The sequence below is a fragment of the Nuphar pumila genome, chromosome 16 (assembly GCF_984573655.1).
Source record: "Nuphar pumila chromosome 16, dmNupPumi1.hap1.1, whole genome shotgun sequence".
Classification (NCBI taxonomy): Eukaryota; Viridiplantae; Streptophyta; class Magnoliopsida; order Nymphaeales; family Nymphaeaceae; genus Nuphar; species Nuphar pumila.
The window spans coordinates 21,592,422-21,614,678 of record NC_143264.1 but is presented as its reverse complement, the minus strand read 5'-3'; the positions used below and the strand labels follow the sequence as shown (position 1 = coordinate 21,614,678).

Below are 22,257 nucleotides of genomic sequence, written 5' to 3'. Positions count from 1 at the left end.
AGAGAGAGTTACAATTGTGTCAAAACACATGGTATGGTTGCACCAGTTACGCGCCTCGGTTTGATACGCAGGTTCACTCCGTACACATTCCTCCGTTCTGACTCAAGCCCGTGAGGAGGTGAAGGAACCTTCTTATCTTGTGTACATATAACCAACTATCACGGCGACCCACAAAATTATTTATGATAGCGTGTATATATGGGTAATACATCCGTGCTAAATTAAATATCTTAAATTTGTTTTTTCAGTATTTTTTATTTTATTTTTTAAATTACTTGATTTTATAGGAATGAAGTATTCCATCCGGACACATGGGTGGGTTTTTACAAGGATCAAAAATTCAATGGTCCAAAATCTTTATAAATTTGTGAGGCTTCAAATATTATTTTCATATGAAAACACATGATCCAAGTGTGGATTCTTAGTAAATTTATAGGGTCGCAAAAAAAACACACCAAAAAAGCCAAAAAAAAAAAAACATTTGGCACGAATGTATCATTCATACATATATCAAAGGAAACCTCTGATAGTGTACACTGTTGTTATTGGGTGAAGAATTGTGCATCTCATAAAAAATAGGAAAGGCAGCAGAGAGAGGTGGGAAGGGTGACGCTGTACGTGCCTATGCCTGGTCTTGGATGCATGTGTGGATTATGACAGGATGGTAAAGGATTGTTGCTATCCACGCCGGGGGGACCAATTGTAGACCACTAAATATTCATAACTACAATCGGTAGACCGTTAGTCTAAGCTAGATGGTTGGGCCCTCAACTTGAAATCCCATGGACGAATTATGAGTCAGGGTGTAGCTGTCCCAGGTTGATTTTTCAGAATGAGGCATGTGCAATGCGAAACTCTATTAAGTGAAAAACGCATTGAGTATAGGAATGTGCAATATGTGTTCGCTTGACATGCAGTGGTAGCATAGCATACGATAGGCATCGATATCATCGTTAGTTTATCGTTGTGTTTGAGGATTAAACAGTGTCAGTAGATCATAGGATGTTGTCTTTGAGGATTTGGTGAAGAACCTCTCGATTTATAAGAATGTCTCATGCGTAATGGTTGGATGCACAGGGTGCATGTGTGTTAGGGCTAATTCTCCTAAGAATCACATTAAGTGATTCCAACCGAGTATGGTGACTCGAGGCTAGGCGAGTGAATGCCTAGGCACCGACGAATAAGTCTGAGTGGTGCTCTTCGCTATGGTGTTCAATCATCAATTGGTCTTTGAATTGAAGGTCGCAAGATCATGTTCCTTCGATGGCAAGGTTTTGCTATGTCGTGCGCATGAAACTGCAATACGTTTTATGGCACACAAGCCTAAGGCAAAGTTTGTGCCTCTTTCGAAAGTGATAGCTGGTATGAGATGACTATGCACTAAGCAACATGAATTACATGGAATGCACATTTGAAAATGCGCTTGATCAGCTTTCGCTAGGCAGTTATGTATGAAGTGATGTGCAGAGCCAATAAAAATGATTCAACACATGAAAACGTATTGGTACACGGTCTTTGGCCGTTAGGTTGGGTAGCTTGACGCATCGCAGGTTTGCGAAACATTTTATGCTCGTGACAGAGCGATAAGTAGGCTGTGATGGTAAAGAAAGACTGTCACACTGTACTCACTTATTGAAGAAAATAGGCCCATGACAGTAGTAGTCATGTTCAATATCATCAAAATTTGGGGATATCATAACTGAAGAACACATCTTCAAACGGGTGATCCCCATCCAAGGGAGGCGACAAAGTAAAGATGAGGGGAAAGAAAATAGAAACAGAAATGGGAAACAAGAGTTTTTCTAAGCTCGATCAAATTTTTTTGAAAGGAAAGCTGGGGTTAGTCAGACCCCTGCCAGATATCATTCCAAGAATTCACTAGAGTATTACCGTAATGGTTTATACATGCTCCGGACCACCATGTTTTTCACCTTTTTGCTCTGATGTATATACCTCTTTGGCACTCTAGAGTGCCCCACAAGGCCTTACGGCCTAAGTACCCCGTGTATTCTGACACTTTCTTCCCCTCTTGATGTACTTTGCTTTCAAGTATCTATAAAAGAAGCTTTTTGCATCTCTCTCTCTTTGTGCTTGTGCATACGCGTACTCTTGCTTTCGCTCGTGCGCGTGTGTTGTGCGTTGCTTGTGCGCTTAAAAGGCCTGCCTTCGATGTGTGTGATTGCCCGAAGCTACATCACAGGAGCCTTCGCTTCCCAGCCCGTGACAAGTTGGTACCAGAGCTTTGTCGACATTGGGAGTGACAATGGCGCAGAAGAAGATTGCCATGACTCCTTCAAGCAGTATGGTTTCTGCTGAAGAGGACTTCATGGACGATGATCGGGTGTCAGCCATCTCGCACGATGTGGCGGAGCTGACTGGGTCAGTAATCAACATGGAGAAGTTGGTTAATGGAACTTGTGTCGCTTTTAGAGATCTCAATGCAGAGATCAAGACAGCAGTAGAGAGAGTGGAAGACTCAGTGGAAAGTCTTGCCACTAAACTTAACTACTCGGTGGAGGACTTTTCCACCAGATTTGATGATTTGTTGGGTCGGTTCAACATCATGGTTGTTGAATTGGATGTTGTTCGACGAAAGAATGAACAGTTAGAGCGGCAATTGAGAACTGCCCCGGCTGGCGGTGTTGCGACATATGTGGAAAGACCACGTTACAGGCTACCTGAGCCCGCAAAGTATAAAGGCATGCGGGACTCAAAGGATCTCGAGAATTTTATCTACGAGATGGACCAATTTCTAAAAGCTGCAAAGATAGAAGAGGACGCAGATAGGCTGCGCACCGCAACAATGTACTTTGCGGATGAAGCGACCCTTTGGTGGAGACGTCGCTTAGGTAATGTTCGACGGGGATTGGTTGCTATAGCCTCATGGGAAGACCTCCAGAAGGAAATGTGAGACTATTTTCTACCTAAAAATCAAGAAAAAATGGCCCGCAAAAGGTTATTGGCATTGAAACAGACAGGGTCAGTACATGACTATGTGAAGGCATTCTCTTCGATAATGTTGGAAGTGGAGAGAATGGATGATGAGGATCGGTTGTTTTACTTTGACAACGGGTTGCAAGGATGGGCAAACCAAGAACTTATCCGGCATGATCCCGCAACACTAGCTGAGGCGCTTGCGGTTGCAGAGAAACTTGCCGAGCTGGATAGAAATGACCCTGCATTTCAAGGCAGACAACAGGGAAATGATCGCAACAACCGAAGGGACAATCAAAGAAACGATCAAGGACAAAATGTTGGTCGGGGAAACCAGCATAATCATGGCCGTCAAGATGGCCAAAATAATAATCAAAATTGGAATAACTTTCAAGGTGGTAATTATCGTCACCGTGACTGCCGCATCTGCCATGGGGATCATTGGCAGGATACATGTCCCAATAGAAACCGCGGTCAAGGGAATGGAGATAACCGCGCACCCCGAGTTGCGAATGTTGTTCAGGGTGAGGAAGAGGATCAACTTGCAGAGGCGCCAACAGTTGGCGCAATGCAGATGATGAATGCAGTAAAGGTCACAACCAGTGTGGAACCGATGGTATGCAAAGAACTGATGTATTTGGAACTTTTGCTCAACGGAAGACTTACCAAGGCATTGGTAGACACGGGTGCCACGCATAATTTCATCTCGCGTGAAGAAGCAGAACCGTTGGGATTACAGTGGGAACAAAAAGAGAGTCGCATGAAAGCAGTTAATTCAGAGGCTAAAGCCATCTATGGCGTTGCTCGGGATGTACCAGTGCGGATCCACAACTGGTCAGGAAGGATCGCGTTATCAGTCGCACCCATGGATGATTTTAAAGTCATCCTCGGGATGGAATTCTTGAGAAGCAACAGGGCAGTGTCGATGCCCCACCTCAACGTTGTCAGCTTTAAGAGTGAGAGTCAACCCTGCATGGTTACTACGATGACAGGAAAGCCTTGTGAGCGTTTGGTGTCTGCGCTCCAGTTGAAAAGAGGCATGAAAAGCGGTGACGAGACTTTTCTTGTCACAATCCGTGCTACAGATGAGGTAGAAAAAGTCGTGGATGTCCCAGAGGCCTTAGCGCCAGTATTGAAGTAGTTTGGTGATGTTATGCCCGCCGAGATGCTGAAGAAGCTACCTCCGAGGCGTGAGGTAGATCATCAAATTGAATTAATACCAGGTGCACGGCCACCCGCAATGGCTCCTTATCGCATGGCGATTCCTGAGCTGCAGGAAATACGCAAACAATTAGATGATATGCTCGAAGTAGGAATCATCCAACCATCCAAAGCTCCTTTTGGAGCGCTCGTGCTCTTTCAAGCAAAGCACGATGGGTCGAAGCGGTTGTGCGTCGACTATAGGGCACTGAACAAAATGACGGTGAAGAACAAGTACCTGTTTCCTTTGATCGCAGACTTGTTTGATCAACTTGGAAAGGTGAAGGTCTTCTCTAAGTTGGATTTGAGATCGGGCTACTGGCAAGTGAGAGTTGCAGAAGGGGATGAGGCAAAGTTATTCGTGCGAAATGTAATTAAGCATTGAGGAATTCCAAAGATCAACGTCAGTGATCGTGATGCACGCTTCACTGGCAAGTTTTGGCGAGAAGTGTTTCGCTTAATGGGGACGAACTTGCATTTCAGCACAAGTTTCCACCCCCAAACCGACGGACAGACAGAGAGAATAAATGGCATGCTGGAGGAATATCTGCGGCACTTTGTCAGTGCCAACCAAAGAGATTGGGTTGATTTACTTGATGCGGCTCAATTCTTCTACAACCTTCAAAAGAGCGAGTCATCCGGCCATAGTCCATTTGAAGTCGCAACTGGACAACAGCCACAGACTTCGCACTCTCTTGCTGCGCGAGGACGTGGAAAAACACCTTATGCATACCAGTTTGTCAGGAACTGGCAAGATCAGACAGAGTTGGCGAAGGCATATCTAAACAAGGCAACCAAGCGCATGAAGAAATGGGCAGATGAGAAGCGTCGCCCAACAGAATTTCAAGTTGGAGACAAAGTGTTAGCCAAGCTCTTTCCTGACCAGACAGTTATCATTCGGGGCCACCATTGAGGCCTTATTCGCAAGTATGATGGCCCCTCCACCATTATCAAGCGTGTGGCAAACTTGGCGTACCGGCTGGACTTGCCAGCAAACTTTCAAGTGCACCCGATATTCCATATATGTAACCTGAAGCTATTCCATGAAGATGAAGGAGATCCTCAACGGAGCATGTCTCAACGTGCTCCGATCCCGCAGCGAGCTCCTTCAACAGTTAGTGTACTAGGCAGAGATCCAGATATCATCTTCAACCATTCCAACAACTATCTAGGGGAAGTCAAAAAGTACTTAGTGCAGTGAAAAGGATTGCCAGAATGTGAAGCCACCTGGGAGAAAGCCAGCAGCATGTTTCAGCATCGACAGCTTGTAGAAGGTTACCATGAACAATTGGCGTCGAGGACGGCGCCAACTTAGGCGGGGGAGCGTGTTCCGGACCGCCATGTTTTTCACCTTTTTGCTCTGATGTATATACCTCTTTGGCACTCTAGAGTGCCCCACAAGGCCTTACGGCCTAAGTACCCCGTGTATTCAGACCCTCTCTTCCCCTCTTGATGTACTTTGCTTTCAAGTATCTATAAAGGAAGTTTTTTGCATCTCTCTCTCTTTGTGCTTGTGCATACGCGTACTCTTGCTTCTGCTCGTGCGCGTGTGTTGTTCATTGCTTGTGCGCTTAAAAGGCCTGCCTTCGGTGCGTGTGATTGCCCGAAGCTACGTCACGGGGGCCTTCGCTTCCCAGCCCGTGACAATACATCTCCCCTTGTTGGGAACCAATAAGGAGGGTGATACTTCCAGGATTTTTCAATCCCCCTCCCTCGCGAATGTTTAGCTATAAAGTTTGAGTTGTACTTTACTTCTGTACATTAAATCTATCAAAACTAGCCAAAAGATTTCTAGCATGCTGAGGAAGGTTACAATTAGCATTCCTCCCCTCCAACAGCTGCCTAGCCTTACAATGTCGGCCCGCCCTGAACAACCTTCGAACCAAGCTTAATCAGTTTGAACACTTCTGACCACCCACACTACTTCTTTTTCTCAATTTTTTCATTAACTGAGAAACTTTCGGCCCAAACAAAATGAACCGTGTGGTTTCGTGTGGTGTATCCAAAAAACCAGCTCCCATGAAAAATACCATGGATACATACCTGAAGCCAGTCTGCGTTCAGAGGAAACCAGCACGCAAGTCGGTGCCACCTGACTGCAGCAGCCTCTTCCGAATTATGCATGACTCGAAGCACATTCTCTCTAACAGTCATGAGCCCTTCTTTCTGATTTTGGGCTGCAGATGTACGTATTTCGCCAAAAAATTGGTTGTTTCTTATCTTCCAAATGAACCAGATAATGATCTGGAAAGTTCTCTCCCAACTCCATCTAGGTTTTTTGCTATCAAACTTGATTGCAAACCATGATTTCAAATCCTGTTTTAGATCTCTTGTGGGTTGCCACTGGCCTCCGAATAAATTTGTAGACACTCCAAAGTTCCCTACTGACTGGACATGCGAGGAATAAATGTTGGGGGTCCTCGCATGCTGAGGTGCAGAGCTCGCATCTGCTGGAAAACTGATGCCCCAATTTTTGCAACTGATCTTGAGTGTGTGCAGCCTTCCCTCCAAGGCCCATCTAAGGGTAAGTGCAGCTCTATAAAATCCTTTTTTCACCCAAACATATTCGAAAACCTTGTTCAGTTGGGCTTTGATCTGAATGGAATCATAAAACTTAACGGAGAATGGATCCTTAGGCATCCATTTAAATCGATCAGGAAGCCCTGGGCACCATCTTTAGCCGTTGACAATTTGCCTAATCATCGTTGGAATTTGCAAGTTGTAATGACATTGAGGAGCCATGTTCACTTGAATCTGATCTCTGACTTTGATGAAACGTAGGTTCGATTATATGAAACAAGAAACGTGAACGTAGGTGCGAAATTGATAAGTGCTAAATGATATGTTTTAAATGGATTTTTTTGCCCTTTCGGATATTTTTTTTACAGTTTTGACCCCATAAATGTGTAGGGCATAGTCAATTTATAAGGAATCCACATCTCGATCATGTATTTTTTGATGAAAAAAATGATATTTGGAGCCTCAAAAATTTAAAAAGATTTTGTACGGCTGATATTTTAACCTTATAAAAACTCACCCATGTGTTGAAATCAAACACTTCAAAAGCTGATCCCTATAAAATCACATAGATCACAATTTAAAAATAAAATGAAAAAAACCTTTAAAAACTCAATTATCATGTATGATTTAGCACATCATTTGGCACCTACCCATTATTATATATATATCAACTTTTTTAAACAAAAATATTCTTATTTAAATGAAATGTGCAAAAACAAAAACGTGTTTTTGTACAAAGTAAATAATTTTCTTAAGTGACCAACCGGGGGGGGGGGGGGGGGGCTCTATAAGAGCAGCTCGTGCACATCACCTTGTGTTGGGCGGTTGCAAGTTCAAATCCCATTGGTAATGTTGGGTCTCAATAATTTTCTTAAGTGACAGAAAACAAATTTCTTGTACAATGAGAAACTTTTTTTCTCATTAATTAAGTTCTCCACAAGTTTCTCACACGTTTCCGAAATGCTTTTGGACACAAGTAGAGTTTTTCGATAACCCTGGGATAGAGTGCGACACATTTTTGTTGTTAGCTCTCCATAGAACCATCTCATCGTAAACCACAACAAACTACGCGTGGTGCATATTCAATATCATCAACACTTCTGAAATTATAGGGATCAGGTTAAGGGTACCCTTCACGACAAACCGCTAGTGGTGACCAGGATGCTGATTATGATCTATGGATCTGCCTGACAACAAGCAGCTATGATGTGTGCTTGTCTCATCTGCCCATTCTTTAGATGATAGATGCCGTTCATCACAAGCATCAATGGCTCTAAAATTTTTGTGAGGCCCATTTGAAAGATGAGCTATCTAGCAATGGTTGCATAATGACATTCATCTCCACGATTGAACGCCGTCAAAGGAAACCCTGATAGTTTGTCATCAATGGTACCTCTGGCCTGATCTTCAATCTTTGAACTATCGCTATCTTGTTGCGGGTTTGTAATAATTTGAATAGAGTGCAATCACATTATACAAAAAGACATGGCGATCCGGAACAGTACTACTATTCTTGATAAACAACCCATGTTAATGGGCTCTAGAAAATATAATGAATGGGTGAAAACAGCTTGGGCACTCAACTGTATCAAACAAACATGTCAGGTGCAGCAGCACACTATTTGTGCAATGTGATTGCACCTGATCATGGCTTCCACTTGTGCATGAAAACGTGAATTTGAAATGAACAAGCTTTCTCTCGATCATATCTTTATGTCGCGGGTCACGTGTGAACATACGAGCATATAAGAAGGTAAATGAAAAAGAATGCGATCCCATTATTCACAAACTGCGGTTTCCTTCAAATATGGTTAGCTCTTTCCAAGTCACATTATAGGCCTCGTGCCTTCAAATGGCCTTTAAATCCTACTGGTCATTTCATGAGCTAGGCTTCTCTCCCATGCATGGTTGGCAGACTCGCCGGTCTGAACCGATCGACTCTCCCATTCGGACCCAGTAGGACACCCACCGAGTGGTGCGATCTGTGTTCTGCCCGTTTTGACCCAGAACCCTGCTACCACTCGGTTGGAACCGTTCAACTCGTCTGAGTTGATGAGTTGATTGGTTCTGACCGATTCATGATCAATGTTTCAAAAAATGGTTTTTAGAAGTTTTGTTTTGCATAAGGGAAACCTACAGTGTGGGTGGGATTAGATTCTCAGAAGCTTATCAGTTCGTTGGTTTCCCAAAATATCTCTAACGTCTTGCCTTCTGTGCTGCAATCTCATCTTCTCTCTACTCTCTAGTTTTCCACTTGCAGCTTTTGAAAGAAAGAAACCAGGAACAGGAAGCATAGAGGCATTGGACCTCTCTCTTTGAGTTCAGGTTCAAGCAGTGACTGAAGGACGATGCATAAATTCTTTTAATCAGTTCTCTTTGGTTCTATCAATTGAAAGATCATTCAATGAGATCAAATTTTATTGTGATCCATTGCATCTGCCGGCATTCAATAGGAAAAGAACTTCCTCTTTTCAAATACCAGCAAAATGCCGTCTTCAATTTTGAATTGGCTTTCAATGGCATGAACCGACATGGTTAATGTTTCTACATATCATAGATAGTGTGGGGTTTCATTCGTTTTTTGTCATGTCTTAGTATTCTTTTACATTTTCTTGTATATTTTTTTTCTAAAAATTTAAATATTAATTTTAAATTTTAATGAATTTTCTTTTTGTAATATATAAAATAAAAATAATTAGAGTCATCCCAGTTGACTCGCCAAGTCATACCGAGTCGCGAGTTAGACCCCAAATGATTTTTGCCCGAATCACCGGGCAAAACAACTATGCTCTCTCATCCCTCAAATGTCTCGTACGTTGGTAAACAATGAGTTCTTTTCCAAACCGGTTCCATCAGTTCCATTCATCTCTTATGTCATCCCTATCTCCGTACCCTTCTTTGGGATTTCTGCAAGTTGTTTTGATCAAATTGGACTCCGCAGATGCGATCTACATCATTAGTGAAGATCCACATTTAAATTGCTGAAATCTGACTTGGGGTTGACAAAACGCAAAAGTTTATTATTTAAAGTATATTTTTCATTGAAAAATAGGTTTTCAAGCGTCCATTCTTTTGTTTTATATAGACCACGCTGAATCTATCTTTTAGGTCAGATTTGATCAAAACAATATGAAAATGGAGGGATGAGCAAAACCGAACTTATTCTTTTCTAATAATGGATAGCATGGTCTGCAGTTAAAAAAGACGATACCGAGTCGCTCAATGGGAATAGAGATTAGCGTCCCCCGACTCCTCCGGTGAAGAGGAAGAACTCATCTATGACTTGTCACTATACATCCGTCCTGTCCCACGGGCGCTCAGTCTTTTCCTAGTTTATATATATATATATATATAGATTTTGCGCGGATATGTCAATATTTCTGGTCAGCAAACAATTATTTTAAACATAAATAATTTATCAGTAACACATGATTCAGTATTTCAAGGGATGAAAAGAATCAGGCAGAAAGCAGGCCAGCCAGAAAGAGTAGCGTTTGGTCATTATCCGCGGCAGCCTGCGTGAGAGAGAGAGAGAGAGAGAGAGAGTGAAGCGCGGAGCCGAAACAATTAAATCGGCGGACAAAGTTGTGGGACCTACCTTTACAGTGGAATGATTTAACACCCATCACCTTCGCCCCCGCTCTCTCTGGCCTATAGGCCTAGAGAGTAAGAGAGAGAGAGAGAGAGAGGTGAATGTCCTCTTGGAGGGAGTTTGGTACCCGGTGATGTGTGGGAAAAGGAGGCTATATACTGTGGCTCACTACTGCAGTTACTGCAGAGGATGGCTTTACGGACACGGAATCCCCAACCGCACTACAACTAGCAGTCTACTGCCTCTCTCTAACATATAAACTTTGCCGTGCACCTTTCCCGTACAAGAGTTTCAATTATACGCATAAAATAAAGAAAATTTTACATAAACACGTTCCAGGTGGCACTTAAAACACAAGCCCAACGTTTGAGGGTGTTTATGCAATTTTTTCTAAAATAAAATTTAGCAAAATAGCATAAAATTTAGCCCCTGCTTGGCAATCTGAAAAAACAAAAAGCGAAATATGTCTAAATTATGAACGGCCATCGTAACCCAGTCTATTGTATAAATCCATTTGGAAGCTCATGTCTCTTCGAAGTTCCTGTCACCAACTAGTTAGGCTCACATGGACGTGGTAACCCTTTAGGCTATTTCATGTGTCTTTGATTTATGCAAACCGTAGTCTTGATTGATGGATCTAATATATTTCAGATTGATTTCAGTAAGCTTTTCACTATTGCAAACATTGCAAAATGACCGTATTATTGGTGGATTCATACGGCTCATTTGTCCTGATTTGTTCCATCAACCTCCCCCACTCCATGTGATACAAAAGTCTTACGCAATTGAGAGAATGAATCCCATTTCCACAGCTAACCAAACATTCAGAAAATGAGCCATGACAAACGGACTCTCATTTGTGTTTGTAAACGAGGGTTGTTTGCTCATCTATACGAGAATCAGGACCTTTTTGCGATTCTGGTTCGTACGACTCCAAATCAAATCTAATCTGGAGTCACACGTGGGCCCAGCAAACCAAACACAAGAGTAGTTCTTGATTGAATCCAGTGTAGAGTCAAATATGTCAACTAAAAACTGATACACCAAGTCAAAGGGCAGGCCTCTGCGGCCAATTCCAATTAAAGTAAACAAAAATGCCACGTTTGAAACTTTGAATACTTCAAATCTGATAACCGGGGTTCTCAAGTCCTCTTATACGATAACTGAATCACTCATGTTGGTTCTTAGATACCGCTTCTCTCTTTATGCAGTTAGAAGTGGGATATCAAATCCTCAAAAACGAGGATTTGAGATCCGGCATAGGGCTGGTAAACGATCTGAGTAGCTTGTGACTTGGCTCGGTTCGGCTCGTCATGAACTCATTAATGACTGGTTAATATAACTGATTAAGCTTAAACAGGTTTAGCCCGAACACTGGGTGCTTGGCTGAGAGAATAATGCATAGAATATAAATCTAAAGAGAAAGATGTATGAGAAATATATATATATATATATATATTCTATGTAATAATTAAGATCAATTATTTTACACGAACATGCTCGTTTTCAGCTCATTTCGTTCATGCATGAACCGAGCTCAAGCTCAGCTTGGCTAAACACGAGCACGAGCGGAGTCATGAGTTTGGTCAACTGGTAAATGAGTCAACCTCCAATATGCCCGGTTCAGTTCTTTCAGCTTTTTTACCAGTCCTAACGCCAGACCACCTCAAATCCTCTTTAGATTGTTCAAGATACATGAGATCCAATCTCTCAAACACCCTCCACGCGCATCTTCCAGGCTCCACCAATTGAGATTTATGCTCGGGATAGAGCAAGTACAAGTGGGACTCAGAATATATTGAGATTCATGCTCGGGTAGGAGGGGGTAAAGTTGGCCAGGTTTGGGAGCTAGAGGGCCTTGGTGCCAAATGATCTTTAATTCAGGAGGGCAGGCTAGAAAAGCTGGTTACAATGAAGGGCAGCACTGAAACTCCCGTTTAATATTCCTAGTGATCTTGTTCACACGAGGGACATGGACAAGAGCATGGTTTATGACAACCTCAGGCTTGGTTCGAACCTAGGTAAAATCATACCTAAACTTGATTTCGAACCTGAATCTAATTGGATTTATCATAAAATAAACGATAGCCGGATTCTATAAAGATTGCAGAATCAAACTCGGACCATACCTGATAAAATGATATTTTTTTTATCATTTTTACATTAAAAAATTAAGGATCTTAATTGAATTAATTGAAACTCGAGTCTGGTATGAAATTTCACAAACCATATATTAATGGCACCCTTGAGGTCTGACCCAAATTTTGATTGGGCCTTCTAATTTATCATCAAACCCTGACCCTAGGGTTTGGTATGGGTGATTCCTGGTCCAACCCGATTCATTGACACCCCTACACCCCCTCTCGTTTATTTTGTAGTCATAAGTACGTTGGGAAGGTAAATTTTTTAAGGAATTTTTTAGTCAGGGATTATAACATGCATTCTGCAGCAGGGCATGACCTAAGGAAATATTATTTTTGTTTGCCGGTTCTTTTGAAATTAAGTTTCTTAACCATCAAAAGGACGTTTTATAAAGAAGAGGGTTTCTGGAGAGAGAGAGAGGGAGAGAGAGAGAGGCACTTTTACTTGTAAATCGAGTGATTTCGTTGGAAAGACTTTCACTTAGAAAAGCCTTCAGAAACCTAAGTTTTTCTTACGCCGTACTGTTTTTCATGGATAAAGAAGCAAGCATGTCTGAAAGCGTGGATTATCTGGCAACACCAAGCTGCTGAAAGGGATTGATGGTGGTGTTTAATAATAAACAGAAGCAAAAGGTTTTGTGTGTGTCCCTGCCGTAGCGGGCAAGCTTAAAGGAATAATTTGTTTTAGAATATCAAGAGAGTGAGGAGGTAGCGGCTTAAAGGAAATGGATGTACCTAGTAATTCCTGCTTGTATGGGGGAAGCAGCGGCCTGATGGGATTTTCCGACGGTGGTAGTGCTAAAACCAGTACCATCCCAGCGATAATGATGCCTTTGATGACCAAGCGTGGTGGAAGTGACTGCCTTGATGACACCCCGCAGCCTAACAGCAGCAGCAACAACAACTCTAGTAGTGCAATGGGTGGAGGACATGCACCGTTGCTTTCTCCAAACAACAGTCTTCTCCTTCTCCCTTCTTCTTCCTCCTCCTCTTCTTCTCCCCACTTTCTTCTTCTTCCTCCTCCGCCATCACATGATGACCAGAACTGCTACTCCGTGGATGACAGTAACATCTCTTTGAAGGCCAAAATAATGGCACATCCTCACTACCCACGTCTGTTGACAGCATATGCCAATTGCCATAAGGCACATCTTAACTTTTCTTTCCTTTTTACATCTCTGAGAGAGAGAGAGAGAGAGAGAGAGAGAGAGAGAGAGAGAGAGAGAGAGAGAGAGAGAGCAACATTAATTGTCTAGCTTCTATCTTGCTTGGTTATTAATTTGAGACTTGTTGATGTGGAAGGTGGGTGCTCCCCCTGAAGTGATTGCTCAACTGGAAGAGGTGTGCGCATTAGAACAGGCTGCCACCAGGGGCGGCATGAGCTGCATTGGTGAAGATCCAGCACTCGACCAGTTCATGGAAGCCTACTGCGAGATGCTGACCAAGTATGAGCATGAACTGACCAAGCCTTTCAAAGAAGCCATGCTCTTCATCAACAATATTGAGTCTCAGTTCAAGGCCCTCACAGTGACATCGTCTCAGTCAGGTAAATCCACCCATCTTTCCCTGTCATCCTTTTCAAATCACTCAATGGACACCAGCAGGTAAGCACGCTGAAGCCCAGGAGAGAGAGAGAGAGAGAGAGAGAGAGAGAGAGAGAGAGAGAGAGAGAGAGAGAGAGAGAGAGAGTTCATCTTACATGTTAACCATCCTCTGTTCTTTCTGTTTGTGAATTATTTAGTGGCATGTGGCTAATTGATCTTCCTTCGGCACAAGAACTGCGTTTTTCAGACGATAGCAAATACGTTCATCAAAGAAAATATTGAAGAACAAAAAATATGGTGGTTGTCTGGAATGGGGCCGAGAACATCGTGAATCGTATTATCAACACATAGTTATATTAATTGAAGAAGAAAAAGACGATCTACATCCCAAGAAAAACAATAAAAGCAGGTGTTCTTTTCCGATATCAGATACGCTGCTTAGTTGATTTTATTTTGTTTATCATTATTATCTACATGTTGGCAGAGTGGCGTGTGGGTACATATAAAATGTCATGCAAAACCCTGCCGCTCTCTCTCTCTCTCTCTCTCTCTCTTTTCGGAAACAACATGAAACACTTTACAAGGAAGACGAAAATCCTTCTGCTAAACGCATATGCTGTTCATATTGAATACCGGTTTTTAGCCTTCTAAGGAGGAACGCATTAATATCCTTTGGTTGGTGTTTGTTATATTTCTAGATCACATGCATTTGATTTTGGATTTTGGATTTTGGATTTTGGAAAATGTTGCCAACCTTGTTCTGGGTGCCACCTTTTCATATTACCAGTTAAACCTCATTCAAACATGTTGTAAAGCGCTACACGACACTCCTCTATATATCAACTTAGCATTAGTTGGTTCTGCACTTCGGTATCAGTTGTGCATTCACCAATGTTAGAACATATGTATGTGCTGATGTAAATGCGTTATGGATTGAAGAACGAACGAGGTTCCACTAATTCATACCTAGTTTTTGTATCAATTGTGGCAAAGTAGTTATCACCTTGTATGTTTTTCTTATTTGATAGCAAATCAAGAACTCCCTATAAATTGACGCATACCTTGGTTAGATCCTTATTATTAAGAAGGTTATACTGGTACGAATGTGCCACGTTAGACATTGGTAAGTTCTATCAATGCCTGAGTCAGACTGCTATAGCTGGATAAGTGGCAGGCAAGGGATCTTAGTTTGAACTGAATTGGAGAGTACACAGAATGTATTGTTTTATCGTTCCATCACGGACAAGAAGTGTTTGGGTACAAATATCATCAGTGATGTCTGAATATTTGTTCCCATTATGTTGTTCTTCTATTAGAAAGATGCTTTCCCATTTTGATTGTCAGATTTCTTAAGAAGTTCATTAAGTATTCTTTTTTTAATATTGTTTCTTTTCTTTCTGCATTATCTTTTGACTGTGAAGAAGTCTAACTCTGTTGTTAGTTATAGAATGTTCAAACTTACTAACACATTTTGAGATTTACATGTTTGTAGAGACAGTTTTTGCATCTAAATATTACCATCTACTTAGCTTCATGGTTATTGAGCATGGCAGGCATAACCAAAACGGATAACCTTTTTTTCCATATGATTTAATAGTCATTACTCCAATTCAATGTTTTTTTGTTTTGCATGGTGGTTAACTCGTTAGTCCTTTATGAATGCTACTATTTATTATGGCAGAACTTATTGATCATTCATTAGGGATGAAGGAATTAAGGGGCATTTGTTTCATCCCAAAACATGGGTAAGAGGCTCATTTTTGTAAGAAAATGGGCCTCTTTCCACAGGGGCTGAAGCAAATCACATGAAATAGCTAGTGGGGCCCATGTCTTTCATATGACACACAACTACATAAGAAAATGGGTTAACTTCCTCCTTTCACACAGGAGTGTATTTCGCACGAAACTCACTTCTCACCGACCCTTGTGTAACAGTCCTATCTAAATTAATATGGCAGAAAAGGATGCACATTCTGATTTGGAAGGTTCAGAGGTTGGTGAGGACTATCCTAGTGAGATTCGTGATCAGATGGTGCATGAAAGTCCTAAAGGGAATCTTAATGAGACTTATTAATTTAGATAGGACTGCACAAATAGATGGAGGAGTTAGTCATGAGGATTCTTTGTCATCTCAAATTGATGAAGACAATCCTGCAGCTGATGGGGCACCTATTGATAAGATGAATCCATTTGAGAAAGCGGAGATAAATTCCTTTTGATGAGGAATCCAATAAAGAAAAATCCTTTAAAATTGGTGGCAAAGTTTCCATGCTGAAGAAAGGTTTCTTATCTCCCACTCCTAAACAAGTGAGTCGTCCAAGGAAAGTCATAACCTTAGAGAGTTTAATGGGGAAACCTGTCATAGGTCTTGTATCCCTTGATCTTAGATCTAGAGCTATTTATAAAAATCATGGTTCATGTTAAGAAAGTATTATTGGAATTGGGTCTTGGATTTTTATTTTGGGGGTCATCTCTTGAGAATTATGTTTTCTGACACCACTTGACATTCCCATATCAATTTGCCACACACTGTCGTTATACTTGCTGCAGTAGAAGTACTAAAAATGAACAACACTTTAAGCTGAAAATGGATTCTAAATTTTTCAAGTTCTAAGATAATATGTATATTCCACTAAAGATGCAAAGAGCTAACATATTCCAATTGGCTCCAGATAGTTGAGTATGACCAACCACTATTGCTTTTGCATCTAGTGCATGCAACATCTCTTGAACAATGACACCAATGTTATGAAAAGCGTTGAGGCATAGCGAGGCCTTCCACCAAAAACTGAAGATTTTTTTTAAACTTAAAAAATCTTTAAAAGATATACCTAAAAATACAAATAAATAAAAGAAATGCTTTATTGATGAAGCAAAAACTAATAAGAAATAGAAAATCTCAAATAAATACTGAAAAATATGAGATTAACATGTAAAAGTAACATTAATGCAACAACTTGATCTATGTAAGTATCTAAGAAATAAAATATGAGCATTCAATGTAAAATTTAGTAACAAAATCTCTAACAATCAATACAATCTGTTATTTTTTTTCTTCATTATTATTTGTATTCTTTTTCAAATTTTAATATTATTGCTGACTAGGGTATAAATATAAAAATCACTTTAACATGAGACACATATTGTTACTAATATGCTGCTCATAATTAGGAAACTCCTCTTCATTAATTACTGCAATCATATAAATGTGCATGTAGGGACAAAAAATGCAATCTTATCCAAACAGAAGAGAGTACAAAATAATAAGAACACGTCTTATGTTGGCAGAAACCAAAAAAAAAAAAGAATGGCTAACATAAAAAACGAATGGCAAACAAAAGAAAACTAGAATCAACTCTAGTGAGAGAGTGCATGTCGGTAGAGAGAGAATCTTCTTCTTCCTTTTGGCAAAGAGAGAGAGAGAGAGAGAGAGAGAGAGAGAGAGAGAGAGAGAGAGAGAGAGAGAGAGAGAGAGAGAGAGAGCTCAGTTGCTCCTCTCTTCTTCTTTGACAGTGGAGAAGAGGGAGGGGAGGAAAAGCAGAGAGGAGACAAAAGGAGAGTGCCCTAACATTGACCCCTTTTGTTTTTAGTTTTTTTAATGGATTTTGAGTCAAATGAAGGTTTAACTCATTTGATCGTGCCAAAATGAGGCATGTGTCTCACCTTGAGGCATGTGCCTCATCATGAGGCGTGTGCCTCATCACGAGGTGTGCGCCTCAAGGTGTATCAGGTGCACTCCTTTACCTTAGTTGCAACTCAAGGCAAAAAGGCCCTCACCTTGAGGCAAGGCATGTTTTTTGCACATTGAGGAGTGTTTTTAGACACACATCTGGCAAAAAAAAAGGCAGTTTACAGACATTTAAAAGCTGAAGGATACGTTTTTTAAAACTTTATGAGTTTCCAAGTAAATTCTGCAGTTAAACAATCAATGATCTGATGACTGCTATGGCCTATTTCTTCACTGTCTTGAATATAGATGATTCCAGACAACAATATCATAACCTCTTGTAGCTATGAATGGAATTTTAGGATTCTCATGGTTTCCAGTGAACCTGCTCATCTGGTGTGATTTTTTGTTGTTCAGCCTCTTTATGCAATATATAACTGAGAGCCATAAAACATTTAAGGCAGAAACAACATATCAAATGTCATGTGCAAATTAAACACGAATGAAGCAAAACTAGGTTTCTCTGAAATGTTCCACCTTTACAGGTTAGTTTAAACATTAGGAACTAGAGGTAACATGCTCCACATTTACTGTTAGCACACTACATACTACCAAAAAATGTTTCTGAAACCAATAGCCAGTACTATATTAAAATGGAACATCTGAGAAGAAAAGAAGTGCTTAAGAAGGGGAAGAGGCATTGCCTTCAGCCTCACACCGGCGCCAGTGACCCCCTTGCTGGGTAAAAAGGACGTGGCGGTCATCCTTAGTTTGTTATATCCCCCAGTTCCCAGCGTGTTTTTTCTCTGAAATCGCACGGTGTCGGGGATTGATATACCCCTCAGATTTGGCTTTTGGATTATTGGAGGTCCTTCTTCTTGCCCAGCCTCTCACCTAACGATAAAGACATAACAGAGGACCATCTAATTTCACCCGATTGGACCTTCAGTGTAAGGAAAGAATAAAATTCAATGGAATTATTAATTGTTGCCTTATACATGTGTTGAACACAATTTTGATTGCTTTTTTCCTGCTTTTCTCGGGTAGAATTTACTTAGCCATAATTGCTAGTCAAGGCCTAATCAGCCTGGTCAAGACCAAAAAAATAGTAAACATGGAATCTACAATATTATGTCATTATATAGATTCAATGGAATATTGGGTTTGTGTTTGCTACAGTTTGTATGTGCAGACGATCTAGCAAATGGGGTGTAACCCCCTTGTGTGGGTTTTTTTCACATCTAATGTCATAGATGTGATCTGCAGGTTTTGTTTAGATGGAACCAGCTTTTGGATCGCCGGAATCCGACTTGTATATAGGTTTTTCTGATGATCCAAAAATCAACTGCTTTGAAGGTATCAATTTTTCCTGACTCATAAAAACATGTTTTTTCATCGAAAATTATGATCCAAGAGTTGATTCCTACTAAATCGAACATGCTGAAGACATCCTTGAGGTTAGATTGTGTCAGAACAACTCTCATCATGAGATTCATACTAGATTGTATATGTTCCAAACATAAACCCCATATATATATATATATATATATATATATATATATGCTACAGTCAATTGTACCTACAATCTAGTTGGGATCTGGTGATGCAGGTCGTTTTGACTCAATCTAACCTCATAGATGTTGTTCAAAATTGTCAATTTAGTAAGAATCAACCCCCGGATTGCGTTTTTTCAATGAAAAAACATGTTTTTTGTGAGTCAGAAAAAATTGGCATTTTTATGGCTGTAATGAAGAAAAACAGAGAGAATGAAGTGAGCATTGACCTTTGTGTCGCTGGAAAAATGTGTACACAGGATTATAGCAATCTAAAAGCTGATTCCTACTAAAGGGAGCTTGTTAATCGCAGCTGAGGTTTGATGTACCAAACAAACTAGAAAAAAACGAAAAATAAAGGTTTCTCTATGTCAAATGTATGTACAGTTGATTGGATGGTGGTAATCTTTGGGCGCCTTTCATGTTGAACCACTAAAACCTTACCGTGATTGAGTCTATTGCATGTACTGTTTTCTTATGTGGATGGTATGCAATGATTACTTTAATGTCCCTTGTGGTTTTGTTCTTAATATTTCCCTCTATTCCTCAGGCAAGGTTAATATTTTTTCAGTTGATAGTGTGGATTCCATAATGATATGATCGCAACCATGTCATGTAAACAGATAAAAAATTTGCACAATTAGCAAGACTAGTGATATCATGATCCAGGTGAAACCTAAACATCATGTCTCAATCAATTCATACTACCGGCTATTATGAACTTTTGCTACGATTTGGAATTGTCAGAAAATTATGAGGCAAAATTTCACTACAAACTATTTAGAAGAGCTATCTGGACTTGTTTTCTGGATCATGATATCATTATTCTTATTAGTAATCACGATATGATTCTTGAGGTATATTCCAGTCAAAAGTGACTTTTTTGGTTCCTCTTAAATTGCTGCCAGCACTACCTTTTCAAGATCACTCAGTAAACCGTGAACCTGCATTTGCTTGTTTCATCTTTGAACCTTCATGATTTTGTAAGAATTCCCTCGTGTAATGTTGCTCTAACTAAAATCTATTTTTGTAAGGATAACTCCTGTTTTTTTATGGCAGCAAAATAGCTCCCCAGACATACTTTTCAGACTTTCTACTGGACAAGACACCATTTTTATTGTTTTTCTCCATCTTTTCTAGTGTTCTTTAGCTGTTTTTCTGTAATTGTCTACATGATATGGCCATATGATGTTAGAAAAGTGTTCTATCGCCTTCATTTTTGTGATATTATGGTTTTAAGAAATTGTCATGCTTACTTGATATTGAGATCTCACCTTCTATTCTTCTCTTTCTGTGCTTGTTGAAGTATTGCAAAGATATGAACTAGTTTGTGCATTGGTCAAACTTCTTCACGTGTACTTTATTTTTTTTTTAGTTATTTTGATGATAAGGAGCCTACCAGGATAGTACTATTTTAATGCTTTTGTTGATGCAAAATTTAAAGATTATATTTTTCTGTTGCTACTTCTAATTGCATGATTTTCCTCTTAAAGGGTAACAGTGAACATGGTTGTCTGCTGCTGATTTATTTACTTGGTGAAACACCAATTGTGATGTGCTTCATATTAATAGTCTACCATGACATCTTTTGCTCTGAAATGTTCTTTGGCGTGGTGTTGACGCTGGAGCAGCACTCATTTTTCTCTATGACAAGTAGACAATTATCAAATATCTTTGCAATTCATGATCATCGTTCATAGCTGCATTGGTCTCTCATATGAGGTTAATGTCAATACAGAGGTCCATGGATGTCGATACAGAGGTTACTTCCATTCACAAGCTGCCCCTCGCCTGGTAGGGGCAGCTTGTGAATGTCACCAAGTTGATTGGATGTCATGACTTACAAACCCGTGGGTGGCATCCCTTGCCGGGAACTCGAAGGTGGGTCTACTCTCTGGTGGAAAGGGGCATGTTATGGGTTTTACAAACCAGAGGCCTGTCATGGGTGGTTTTCCTTGGCTTAGTAAAAAAAGAAATAAAAAAGGCTTTGTGCCTCCGTATTAGTTCTTGCTGATTAATCGTTTCTAGCCAAGTTACGCATGGCTTTATGATTGAATGGGTTGCATATCTTCCAATAGGTCAAGGAAAACTCTCTCTCTCTCTCTCTGCATTTCATCACATCTTGAAGTTGTTGACAAGCTGCAAAATGATCCAATTTCTAATAGCGTCCTTGAAAATAAATATGAATTTCTAGTACGGCTTCATCATTTTTGCGGGTATGCATTTTGGCAGGTCTTAATGAAGGTGTTGACCGGAACTTATCATCTGAGGATGAGGTTGATGTGAACGAAAATCGTATCGATCCTCAGGCTGAGGAGAGGGAACTCAAGGACCAACTGCTGAAAAGATACAGCGGATACCTTGGCAGTCTAAAGCAGGAATTTCTCAAGAAGAGGAAGAAAGGGAAGCTGCCAAAGGAAGCCAGGCAGCAGTTGCTTGACTGGTGGGGTAGGCATTACAAATGGCCATATCCATCGGTAGGTTTAACACTCCCACCCCCACCCCCACTCCCACTCCCACTCATTGTAATATATATTGGCAGCTAACTTCATCGTGGTTTATCATGTATGGTTCACCAACTTTGGCATTGTGACTGCAGGAATCACAGAAGCTGGCCTTGGCAGAATCTACGGGACTTGATCAGAAGCAAATCAACAACTGGTTTATCAATCAGCGGAAGCGGCATTGGCGGCCATCTGAAGAAATGCAGCTTGTGGTGATGGACGCTTCTCATCCTCATTACTACATGGATGATATGGCTGCTCACCACTTCCCCATGGATTGTAGTCCCATGCTTCTCTGATTCATCACGGCAGGGAAGTCCCATGGGGTTCCCCTCCATGAACTGTTTGTTAGTTTAGTTTATGTGCTTTGTAATGTGACACCATGCATGCCCCTCTTTTTTAAGTTATAGCATATGTTACAGACTTGGTTGGCCAGTCTGAGTCGTGCATGACTCCTCTCCATGTTTCAGTATATATGGCCTTGCTCTCTATTCTCCGAGTTTGGCATTTGGCGTCCAAATTACCCTCTTTTGCATGCGCATGTGCATGTGCATGTGCATGTCTCGGTTTGTGCGTGAGCCAGATGCAGTTGTCGATACATG

The 22,257-nt window shown here is 40.8% G+C and overlaps 1 protein-coding gene across 1 annotated transcript; it reads left to right on the top strand.

The window, feature by feature from the left end:
- The first annotated feature begins 13,112 nt into the window (after positions 1-13,112).
- LOC149813075 (homeobox protein knotted-1-like LET6) lies at positions 13,113-21,954 on the top strand. Its single transcript, XM_089991058.1, has 4 exons — positions 13,113-13,532; positions 13,690-13,933; positions 21,384-21,628; positions 21,751-21,954. Exons 1-4 carry the CDS (start codon positions 13,113-13,115, stop codon positions 21,952-21,954), a joined length of 1,113 nt encoding a protein of 370 aa, XP_089847184.1.
- Positions 21,955-22,257: the final 303 nt, after the last annotated feature.

What these genes read in the sequence shown, in the direction of transcription:
- LOC149813075 (XM_089991058.1), top strand. Translation starts at nt 13,113, where the DNA reads ATGGATGTACCTAGTAATTCCTGCTTGTATGGGGGAAGCAGCGGCCTG. An exon ending in CATATGCCAATTGCCATAAG is followed by an intron (nt 13,533 to 13,689) that starts GCACATCTTAAC and finishes TTGATGTGGAAG; the next exon opens with GTGGGTGCTCCCCCTGAAGT. An exon ending in AGTGACATCGTCTCAGTCAG is followed by an intron (nt 13,934 to 21,383) that starts GTAAATCCACCC and finishes GCATTTTGGCAG; the next exon opens with GTCTTAATGAAGGTGTTGAC.